This window comes from Pelophylax lessonae (assembly GCF_965119305.1).
Source record: "Pelophylax lessonae genome assembly, chromosome: 1".
Taxonomy (NCBI): domain Eukaryota; kingdom Metazoa; phylum Chordata; class Amphibia; order Anura; family Ranidae; genus Pelophylax; species Pelophylax lessonae.
In genome coordinates this window covers 192,766,651-192,778,975 of record NC_138768.1, presented here as the reverse complement: position 1 = coordinate 192,778,975, position 12,325 = coordinate 192,766,651, and the positions used below count along the sequence as shown (strand labels likewise).

General features: G+C 42.5%; 1 protein-coding gene across 2 annotated transcripts in view; it reads right to left on the bottom strand.

Moving 5' to 3' along the window:
* HSD17B4 (hydroxysteroid 17-beta dehydrogenase 4) overlaps positions 1-12,325 on the bottom strand; it is a 544,183-nt gene that overhangs the window by 101,884 nt on the left and 429,974 nt on the right. For both annotated transcript variants that reach the window (XM_082251744.1, XM_082251745.1), the window contains exon 20: positions 9,946-10,032. In XM_082251744.1, the coding sequence (XP_082107870.1) occupies positions 9,946-10,032 (87 nt within the window). The remainder of the gene's footprint in view (positions 1-9,945; positions 10,033-12,325) is intronic.

Sequence of the window (12,325 nt, the reverse complement as noted above, 5' to 3'; positions counted from 1 at the left end):
CAGACAAGGGTGAATTTAAAAAAAAAAATCTGTATAACAATTTGTCCTGTGAAAGTGCATGTATATTCATTCTGTGCGATTGGGGAAAAAAGCAAATGTGCTTAGGCTATTTTTTGTTCTGGACAAATGTCTTCCATGGATTTAAATCCAAAAATAACACATTTGGCCATTAGATGGCACTAAGTATCTTCAGTATTTCCTATGATATTTAGTACCATCTAGTGGCTAACTGTGGTATTTTCTGTTTTAACACTGAAACTAAAAAAGGCTTTTTGTATTTTACAGGTTTCATAGCATCCCTGTCAGGAACGGCTTTTGAGTTGCAGTAAAAAACATACATTACTGGGTGTCCCCCATGCGGACTGGGTCACTTGGTTCACATTCTCATTCTCTATAAAAAACTTGCTAAAATAAATTTCTAAAAAAAAAAAAAGGAGGAAAAGAAAAAAAGAAGTGCATTACTGCAGCACAAAGTACTGCACCAAGTCCATGTTAATGCATTGCAGTGCCATTCATTTTATATAAAAAAGGGTCAGGTGCGGTTTACTATGGGCTGGGGTGCAATGGGAATTTATTCAAAATGAACAGGCTACCTGAACACAACACAGGTTAACAAATTACATAACACATGATGGCATGCGTCTTAACACTGCACCAATGTGATCCTTTTGAAAAAAGAAAAATGCAATGAGAGAGAATGGGGTAAAAAAAATACTGCATATTAAAGTGGTTGTAGAGGTGGATTTTTTTTTCCTAAAATAACAAGCTGCGTCTGTCGAACTTCAGAGAAAAAGGATTTTACGGTAAAGGATTTTACAGCAACTTGGTCATCTGTGCATCCATATGCACAGATGACCAAGTTGCTGCCTTGCAGCACCGACACCTGATGGTGAAAAGCCCACGAGGCCCTCGGCGCTCTTGTAGAATGCGCCTTCACCGGGAAAGGAGGAACCTGACCCTTCAGTGAATAAGCCTGAACTAACGTCTGCCTGATCCATCTGGATATGGTCACCGAAGACGCAGCCAATCCCTTATGAGATCCTTCGGTAAGGATAAAAAGAGCGTCTGATTTGCTAAAATAACTCAGTGGTCTCCAGATAGACCCTGATCGCCCGAACCACATCTAAAGAGTGCAACCGAAATTACTTAGAATGTTTGGGCTTAGGGCAGAGTGAAGGCAACACAAGGTCTTCATTCAGATGAAAATCAGAAACAACCTTAGGAAGAAATGACTGATTAGGTCGTAGTACCACTTTATCCCTGTGTATCACCAGATAAGATGAGCGGCAGGACAACGCCGCCAGTTCAGATACTCTGTGAGAGAAAGTGATATCCACCAAGAAGGCAACCTTCTGGGACAATGAAAGCAGAAAAAATCTCCCGAATGTTCTCAAAAGGAGGTTTTTGAAGACTAGATCATACCAGATTGAGGTCCCATGGAGATAGCAGAGACCTTCTCGGAGGAGCCATATGGCGCACTCCCTGTATAAAGGTACCAACCAAAGCATGCGTAGCAAACGGGCATTGGAAATATATAGTCAAAAAATTTCGGCCACCTCTTTGGCTGCCAAGACACTCTTGGTGCCCCCCTGGTGATTGATGTAAGCCACAGCCGTGGCGTTCTCTGATTGAATCCGAACCGGACAATCTTGCAGATGAGTCGTTTAATGGCTTAAACAAAGCTTTATTGCTCTGAGCTCCAAAACATTTATCGGTAGTTTTGTCTCTTCCATCGTCCAGGTACCCTGGGCACAGAGCTTCCCCAGCACCCCGTCCCAGCCCGATAGGCTGGCGTCTGTGGTCACCACCGAACAAAACAATGGAAGGAAGGACTTTCCCTTGCATAGTGCTGGAGACTGGATCCACCACAACAGAGCAGACCTTGTGTTTTGGCTTAACCGAATCAGGGACTTTGGACCCTTGTTCCATTTGACAAGAATCTCCCTTTGCACAGGTCTGGTATGGAACTGAGCAAACGGAACCGCCTCGAAGGTTGATACCGTCAGACCCAAGGCCCACATGCAAACTCAAAGAGGACAGATTGTTCGCCAACAACAACCAAATCACCTCCTGCAACTTTTGCAGCTTGTCTGGGGGAAGAAACACCTTGGCCAAGGCTGAATCCAGAGTCAAGCCCAGATAATCCAGTCTCAAGACAGGTGTCAGTGCGGATTTCTTGAAATTGATGTTCCAACCGTAATCCTGCAGAGTTCTGACAGTGACTGTCAGATTCCCCAACAAGACTGAAGGAGAGTCTGCTCAACAGGAGATCATTTAGGTACCCTAGTACTGCAATCCCCCGCTGGCACAGCAATTCCAATATCGGTGCGAACACCTTGGTAAACACTCTGGGAGCGGAGGCAAGACCAAAGGGTAACGCTACAATTTGATAATGCTCCTCTGCAACCGCAAAGCGAAGAAATTGCTGATGTCCAGCGTAAATAGGGATGTGTAGATATACAGTGCCTTGCAAAAGTATTCACCCCCCCCCCCCCTTGGCATTTTTCATGTTTTGTTGCCTCACAACCTGTAATTAACATGGATTGTTTGAGGATTTGCATCATTTAATTTACAGAACATGCCCACGACTTTGAAGATGTTTTTTTTATTTTATTTATTGTGAAGCAAACAACAAATAGGACAACATAACAGAAAAAGTCAATATGCATAACTATTCACTCCCCTAAAGTCAATACTTTGTAGAGCCACCTTTTGCGGCAATCACAGTTCCAAGTCGCTTTGGATAAGTCTCTATGAGCTTGCCACATCTTACCACTGGGATTTTTGCCCATTCCTCCTTGCAAAACTGCTCCAGCTCCTTCAAGTTGGATGGTTTGCGCTTGTGAACAGCAATCTTTAAGTCTGACCATAGATTTATTATTGGATTGAGGTCTGGGCTTTGACTAGGCCATTCCAACACATTTACATGTTTCCCCTTAAACCAATCAAGTGTTGCTTTAGCAGTGTGTTTGGGGTCATTGTCCTGCTGGAAGGTGAACCTCCGTTCTAGCCTCAAATCAAGCACGGAGTGGTACAGGTTTTGCTCAAGGATATCCCTGTATTTAGCACAATCCATCTTTCCCTCAACAATGACCCGTTTCCCAGTCCCGGCTGCTGAAAAACATCCTCACAGCATGATGCTGCCACCACCATGTTTCACTGTGGGGATGGTGTCCTTTGGGTGATGTGATGTGACGTATTGGGTTTGCGCCAGACATAGCGGTTTCTTTGATAGCCGAAAAGTTCCATTTTAGTCTCATCAGACCAGAGCACCTTCCTCCATACATTTTGGGAGTCTCCCACATGCCTTTTTGCAAACTGAAAATGTACCATTTTGTTTTTTGCTGAAAGTAATGGCTTTCTTCTGGCCACTCTGCCATAAAGCCCAACTCTATGGAGCGTACGGCTTATTGTCCTCCTATATACAGATACTCCAGTCTCTACTTTTTGGAAGCCTGGTCCACCGACCAACTTTTCAGCCACAATATGAACCTAATAGCAATTCTCACTGTCGATGCACTGGCCACCAACTGGGCTGAATCCAGGGACGTATCACACATGAACACCAGGGCTTGAGCCAACTGGTCCAGTAGTTCCATCACCACAGAGGGGAGCCATACAGCTTCCAAGTTATTTTTAAGTAACTTCACCCATTCCGTAGCAGTCTCTGCTACCAAAACATTAACAAAAAGGTAGTCTTTAATATGTGACCTGCTACCACGTGTACATGGCGGGACAAGGATTCCACCCATCTATCCACCCGTCTATCCAAGGGGCCCGCAAAAGTTGCAAACTCTTCTACCGGTACCAGAGTCGCTTTATTCAACCTGGACACCAGGGATCTACTTTCGGTGGTACAGTCCACCTAGTGGACACTGCCTCCGCAAAGGGGTAACGGTGTGCAAAACGCTTAGGCTCCACTAACATGTGCTTATTGCACTGCCATTGTTCATCCAGAATCGTATGAAACAATTCTGGGCAAGGAAACACCTTGCCCGATTTACGGGATTTGCGGGAGCCAAAAGACATCTGCGTACCGGACGCTGTGGGTTCATCAGCCAATTTTAAAGTTTCCCGCACTGAAACTATCAGAGCTTCCACCAAAGCGCGTTCCCGCATGGCGGCTGATGAGGACAGGTCCTCTTCACCGTCAGAATGTGATGACACGGACCCCTCAGGTTGGTCTGAGTCTGCGGTGGCCATGTCTATCTCAAAGTCCGAAGAACCGGCAGATGGAGGTGAGGGAGGAGGGTGTTTTTGGCTGGTAGCACTAGCAATGACAAAATCTACCCTAGACATCAAATTTTGCCAAAGCTGCAATCTCTGGCTGAGACTGAGAATCAGAAGGTCCCACAAATGCTTCCATGGGGTCTGCAGGTGAATTATCATCCTGGGACTCCATGTTACAATAATCAGGCAGTGTCTCTTTAAGACCGCCAAAAATGCGGTCCCACCGCTATAAGTGTGGGCTCACAAACCTTGGTTATTATAAGATAATAGCAGAGTGAATGAATAAAAACAAACAGGGAACCCCAGGAAAACGTTACCAGACCACAGAGGAGACTTCCAGCATGATCTGTGCAAAAACGAAACTGACACTGAATGTAACAGGAAGAGGAAGAGAAAACTCAGCCTCTATATTTTAAACAACCATGCCGCATGCCTGTACAGCCTATGGACCTCAGGAAAATGGCCGCTCATGCATTCTCAATGGGGAATTATAGAAAATGGATGCCCATATAAACTAATGGGAATATAAAAATCATGATCCACAGCAAAATGGCGGCCCCCCCATGGCTCGCTATGCGGTCTCCAGGACCTCCAAAAGGGAGCCCAGAACAACAGGAAGGTAGCTGCCCAGGGGCCCACACAAGACAAGTCACCCCCCCTTAAATAAGCGCCACAACGGCCGCATTAATACCAGCCCCCCAAGGTAAAATCCTGCTAGGAGTAGGGGAATGCTGAGGGGTGCACAGGACAAGTCCTCCAAGGTGCCAGGGGAACCTAGGGAGCCCCTAAGGTCCGACCATTCCAGGGAAGGGCCCATGTTTGCCCTGAGACTGCCAGGGGTTTTTTGGGGGGACAATTTACTCACCATACCAGGTGGGTGCCATTCTGAAACACCTCACCTCCCACCCAGGATGGGGGTGCTGTCAGACAAAGAGAAGCTGCGACTCAGGGCTTTCCAGGTTGTGTGCGTCCCAGCGGGACGGTCCACTCGCAGGCTCATCCCCATCCGTCGGGGCACTGTCGTGGCAAGGCCTAGTTCTGGACTATAACCTGCTCACGCTCGCTGGCCAGGCTGGGATACCTTAAGGATCTAGATTATCCAGTACAAAACCTAAGCTGGCTGTTGCTTTTAGTTCCTCTGGATCTTGGTCCTCAGGAACTAACTAGTGAAAATAAAAAATCACAAACTAAAACTTTCCTATAATAGCTAGGACTGAAGTCACAGCAGGAAGCTAGGTCCTATTCCTTAAACTAGGCAGAAACAAAATGTTTTATGATAGCAGGGTGTGGGGGGTTATGCCTGCAGCCCCCATAGGTGTGGTTAAGCTTTTTTCCTGCCTAGTGCCTATTCCTGATAGGAGGAGCATAACCTATAGTCTCTGATTAGATGGAGCTGCGTCTGTCGATGAACGATAGAGAAATGAGACTTTACAATCACTTGAAGCTGAGCACAGCGCTGGATCGATACAGGACTAATGCCCCGTACACACGCGTCGATAGTTGGCTGTGAATTTTTGGCCACCGTCCGATCGGCCGATTTTCGGCTTGTTAGTATGATGCTTCCTACAACCGACTGCGACTTTTCGGCCGAAAAAAATCTGGTGTGCAGGCTATAAAATTTTTGTTGGCCATCAACACAACGCCCAATTTTCCGTCAGTCAGTACAGATTTCGGCAGACAAAAATCTGATGAGCAAGACTGGGCATGCTCAGAGAAGAAAAAACACACGGAAAGTAAACCAGCACATGACATCACTTCTGAAGTAGATTTTTGTTGGCCGAGAAAATTTGTGTGCAGTCTAGAGCACATTTCAACCAACACAACAACACTGGACAAAAGTCGGCCGATCAGTCGGCCGATAATCGTTGCGTGTGTATGAGGCATAAGGTAAGTGTTTAAGGGTTTTTACCTTACTGCAGAGAATGCATTAAGATGAAAACAAACCTTTTGCCTTTACAACGACTAACATTTCTAGGATTAAAGGCTCTTTCACACTGATGCATTTTTTTTTATCCTGCTAAAAGTACAAGAAAAACGCAAACATCATATTTCTCTTCAAATCCTATGGAACTCTTCAAACCAGTGCACTGCGAGTGTGGTGCGTTTTTAAAATTCCTGCACGCTGCATCTTCGATGCCCTGTTTAAAAAGCACACCAAAAATGCACCTCTCTTTGAAATCAATGTAAAACGCATCAAAAACACACGCAGTCACATTTCCATGTTTCTCAGGTGCTTGCTGGGGTCAGGCAACCAGAAAATTCACCAAAAATGCAATAAAAATGCATACTCAAAAGCATTTTTTCAGTGCTTTTTTCAGTGCAGTAGTGTGAACGGGCCCTAACCTTGCACACCAAAAAAAAATTTAAACAAGCACGCATATATGAGAAACCTATAAAACTAGTTGTATTTTTCTTACTTTGAATTTTCTTACTTTACTTACTTTTTTTACTAAATTATGTATGAACACTAGCTATTAAATTCACAACACTCGTATATAATACATTAGTATAATAAAAAGAAATGTCTGTAATTACATTGTATACATTCATTATAAATTAGTACCCCTAAAGTAGGGCATTTTTGTGGACCTGAAATAAAAAAAAAAAATAGATTTGCTATCTAGAATCCCGCAAACTGCCTCCTTAAATATCTACATCACAGATCCCAGGAGGCAGTTTGTGAGATCTCGTCAATACGCAGTCTTCATTATATGATTAGCAGGGACCCCAGCCTTTTTTTGCACTTATGTGAGGTCCAGTTATGTCATTCTCACCTAGGCAAGAATAGAGGATTGAAAGAAAAAAAACATAAAATAAAATAAAGGTATTAATATATTTCTTTTTGATTTTTTTCTGCATCTGTGTAGAGAGATGAGGAAGAGGCAGGAGGGAATGTTAGGGAGAAAAGTAATAGGTATTAAGGTCTGCCTTAAGGCTTCACAGGACGACAGGAGCCATTGCTGCAAATGGCTTAGTAAGTACTACAGCATAAATGACGTGTATTCATTACACTAGGTTAGTGAATCTATATCTATGTTTATCTCTCCAATTATACAAATCAAGTAGCTCCATTGTATTAAATCCAATATAATAGTCACACTACTGAATAAAAGATAGATAGTTAAATGTCTTTTCTGCAGAAGATCACAACAAATGCCTTCAGCTTGATATAGAATTACTTAACATTGCCGCCTTGGACGGAAGGGATTCATTTGTTAGAAGTGAACCGTCTATGAATATTACTGAAAAGACAGAACATAAAGTGTTTCTAAACCCAAAAACAAAAATGTGATATATTGCAGCTTACCACTCCTTGGACTTGGTGGTGGCTTTAGTTTTTCGGTTTTAAGTCTTTTTTTTTTTTGCCTGGTAATCTAGCTAATAACACAACCTAATTTAGAGTGGCTCTTCCGGCAGTGGAGAGGCTATGAATTTACCCGCAGACAGCAGCACTGCCTGGAGAGGGCAGTATTGGATGGATTGGTTTGGGGCTAACACATTAAAACTGAACTCCAGCTAACACTTTTTAAGCATTTACAGCAACCGTTTCTTTTTTTCCTTTTGGGATAAAGGTTTTACCTATATGAAAATACTGACCATGCAGAAAATGCAACTTTCTAACTGTTACTTTTGCTGGCCAGCTTGGTCTGGTAACTACTTCAATACTGGGCACTTTCACCCCCTTTCCTGGACCAGGGTAATTTTCAGCTTTCAGCACTCTCATGCTTTGAATGACAATTGTGCGGTCATGCTATGCTGTACCCAAATGACATTTTTATCATTTTTTTCACACAAGTAGTGCTTTCTTTTGTATATAGGACTATGAAACCTCGCGCTTGTGGTATTAAGAATCTATATGATTAAAGTGCTCTGGTTTTGTGTGCAAACACAAAAATGAATTTAGATAAATAAATAAATAAAAACCTTATGCAAGCTGCTTGCTGCAAAGAAAAGTGCTAGTGCTCTTTTAAAAGTATGTCGGTCAATGAGTGCAGCGCTGCTTTTAAATAACTGTGCAAATGTGCTTAAACATAAATATACATAATGAAAACGTTCATAAAAAAGTAAAAAACGTTCATATAAAGTGCATATCCTACAGATGACGCTGTGATTGACAGCGAAACGCGTCTAGCGATTGGCCGAGCGGATTGCCACGTGATTTCCGGCCGGTGGAGCGCACGCTGCGGGAGCAGCTAACCACCGAGCCGAGCTTTGTTTCATGCGTGTTGTTTAACTAGGTTTGTGAGTATACCCCTGTTTGCCTCAATAAACTACTTGTCAAAACTATCTTCACCATGATCAGTTTTCTTTTTATGAGGAATCTCGGGATTAATTACCACTTCTAAGGATCTCACCGGCATCAATCCTCCCAGCAGCACCAGTGAAGCTGTATACAGAGTATGATCAGTATTCCATGCCTGCTTGCAACCACATTGTGGTAAGTAGATAACCACGGGGGGTGACCCCACACAGAGCACGGATCAAGCACTAAAGCACTTTGTTATTCTGGAGGACTGATATATGGACACTATATATACATATTTGTGATATGCACTATTTAATTGGATATGCACTTTATATGAACGTTTTTTACTTTTTTATGAACATTTTCTTTTGGTGGTATCTAATCACTGCTGGATTTTTTATTTTTTGCTAAAAAAAAAAAAAAAAAAGGAAAAAGGGCAAAAAATGTTTTTCTTGGTTTCGGTCAGTACATTTCGTAAATAAGTAATTTTTATCCTTCGCTGATGTGTGCTGATGGGGCAGCACTGATGGGCATTTACATGTGATCAACTGTGATTGAACACAACCGATCACATTGGTAAAGAGCCGCGCCATCGGCTCCTTATTGAGATCGAGGTTGCGCCTTATCCTAGAAACCTAGTGTGCCGGTTCTGGGGCGCTGTCAGAGGACGTCGTCCCAGAACAAGAGTGCCACCCCGCTGCTGCCATTTTATTATACGACGGGTAGCAAGTGGTTAAAGAAAACGGGGGGGGGGGGGGAAACAGACTTACAGACTGGATCAGCAGGTAAAAACTGAAAAAAAGCCTTAAAAAAAACAATGCAGCCAAAACATTTAAGGATTGGTAAGCTGAAATAGATTACATTTTACTTTTGGGTTTGAAAATGCTTAAAGAGGAACTTCAGTCAGAAAATTAAGTCTTGCTAGATCATTTCAGACTGGCCCCTTTTGCTGGTATAGCCATGTAAAACATAAAAAATATATGCCTATACTGTTCCCCTCGTAGTACTACGTGACTGGACCCAGGGGGAGCCGCACTGCCGCAGTAATATTACTGTGGGCAGTCGGCAAGTGGTTAAAATAGTAAAGCACCGTCTCCCCCTGCTCTGAACATGCTCAGTTGCTCTCTACTTTTTGGCACTGAGCCAAAAATGTAGAGGTCAATCTGCAGACAGCCTCAATATTTACTGCTATTCATGGGGCTCTGGGCTTCAGCAAAATGGTAGCCTCCAACAAGAAAGAAAACAGGAGCAACGCTAGAGGCAATTTGCAGCTCATACTAATTTTGGCAGCATAACTATTAATGGGGAATGTATGTTACTTGCTAAAGAACATAATTTTTTATCAAGTTGTTGTGGGTAAAGTTCCTCTTTAAACACACAAAATACATAAACTCATTACAACACTGATATGGATTCACAAGGAAAGAGCACATAAAATCTGTGACAATATTTTTTATAACATTCCTGACCTTGGTCTGAAGGTAAATTCTGTTGCCTTCTTTCCACATTTCAGTTAGTAAAGTTTGTCCAGGGATGACTGGCTTAGAAAAGCGAACCTTGAACAGTAAAGAGGTCAGATTATTGAAGTGAAAAGTAAAAACAGCAAAAAATAAACTTATTTTAACTATGAGAATCTACATTCTACACATACCCGCAGAAGAAGATACTAGAGCAGACACAGAATACATCAGAGGGTTATATCTTCATGTTGGTCTGGGGACCCTTTGGAATTCCCCAATATGATTCAGTCCATAGAAAAGCATATGGTATGGGCTCTCATGCACAGCTTGCTATCTCACTATCCCCAGTGGATAAACAGATTGAAAAGGACATATGTCAAAGCTAAAATTCTATAACTGGGGAAAAAGGCCTTAGGATACATAATGTAATAAAACAAGCTGACTTCAAACTACAGCAGAGATCAATATTCTACCCACCAGTTCACCCAATTCACTGAGCTGATCGTTTAAAGGCCCACCGTCACCAATGCGAGCACGTGTTGATGCTTTAGCGTCTACAGATGCTGCAGTACATGCATTGCTGGATGTTACCTTCCATTACATATGGTATTCAATGTGCATCCATGTATCCTTTTTTACCCCAATGCACTGCAATCAAAGTGCATGCATTGTGGTGCATTGAGGGTCATGTACATTGGTGTACAAGTTAGAAATGTGCGGGTGCACACTATGCACAAGGTGTGTGTAACAAATGTGGTAGCACATGTAAGAATGAATATACAAAGTATGACCAAATTATGGACTTGCATTCTCAAGAAACTACAAGTGTCATTCTATTCTTACTGGCAAAGCATGCTGGAGCTTTCTTATTTTTTGACAACTAAAGATTGCATGTATCAGGCAGTATTGGGAAACAGGGTTAATGTATTGGAAGAAGAGGGTTTTACATTGACATCTCATATATATGATCTCCTCTTCACTCAAGCACCCCATGGCTGCAAATGTCAATCAAACTTACAGCCAAAGGCGCTCATTATTACATCCTGGGGGCCATACAGGGCTCATTTATTACAAGCAATGTTCCGATCAGAAGCATCAGTTGCTTTTATTTGGCCATCCTTGGGCAATAACTGGTGATCATTCACACTTCCGTATCATGGTATTGACCACGTTATCATAACACGTGTTGCTGTGCCATTATCTTGGATAGTGGTAGAAAAAAGTGTCATGTGCTTTTTTTTTTTTTTTTAAAACATGGTAGGGTATGTCCGCATCCATTTCATTTAAAAAAAAAGGCTGCCTTTAAGCAATGCATGTAAGTAGTAAATGAGCCCTTATCAATTAAATTTTTTTTACAAAAGACTTATTCAGACATGTTTGAAAGGTTATACAAAGCTTCAGTACGATTCTCCATTATAAACGCAAAGGATTGCCATAGAACATACATTTATAAATAGGTTAATGGCCCAGAACAGCTAAGACACAACCTTCCTGTGATCTTCTCCTCACTGTGGGGGTAATACTGCCCATCCTTGACATAAAAAGTATAAGAACTGTTGCTTATGTCTCCACCCATCTGCTCCAGTGTTTTTATTTTTTTTTGGGGGGGGGGGTTGAGCGTAAAATTAAATACACAAGGCCTTTAAAGGCTAAGTTCACCTTTGGAACATCTTCCGTTTCACCCATATTTGAGGTGGAACATGTAACATGTTCTAGCTCCTGCTTCTTATCCCGTGAATCCCCCCTTCCCTGTGACAGCAGACAGGGGATCTTCTTCCTGCACCCACTGTCATACTGTAAAGACAGCGTGTCCTTGCAGGGCTCCATCCACTGCGCCATTCATTCACAGCGTTCTGTGAATGAATGGACTACAAGTACTGCTGTAGCCACTGTTGCCGACAGGCTGTAGTTCTCAAACTCCTAGGGCACTGGTGAGCGCGCTCATAGTTTATTGATTCTTCCTGCAATTCAGTAACTCCCTGCCCATATTGGACAGTGTACTGGGTGTTTGCTCCTGATGGCGGGTGCAATGCTACAGGCTCCAGGGAAAAAACATAATAAATGCACATTTTCTTTACCTGCAAAAAGATGTGCATGTTATTTTTTTTTTTTTTTTTTTTTTTTTATAAAAGGTGAAAATTATTCTATGCCACTCAGGATTGCGTATACAGTCAGGTCCATAAATATTGGGACATCAACACAATTCTAATCTTTTTGGCTCTATACACCACCACAATGGATTTGAAATGAAACAAACAAGATGTGCTTTAACTGCAGACTTTCAGCTTTAATTTGATGGTATTTACATCCAAATCAGGTGAGCGGTGTAGGAATTACAACAGTTTGTATATGTGCCTCCCACTTTTTAAGGGACCAAAAGTAATGGGAC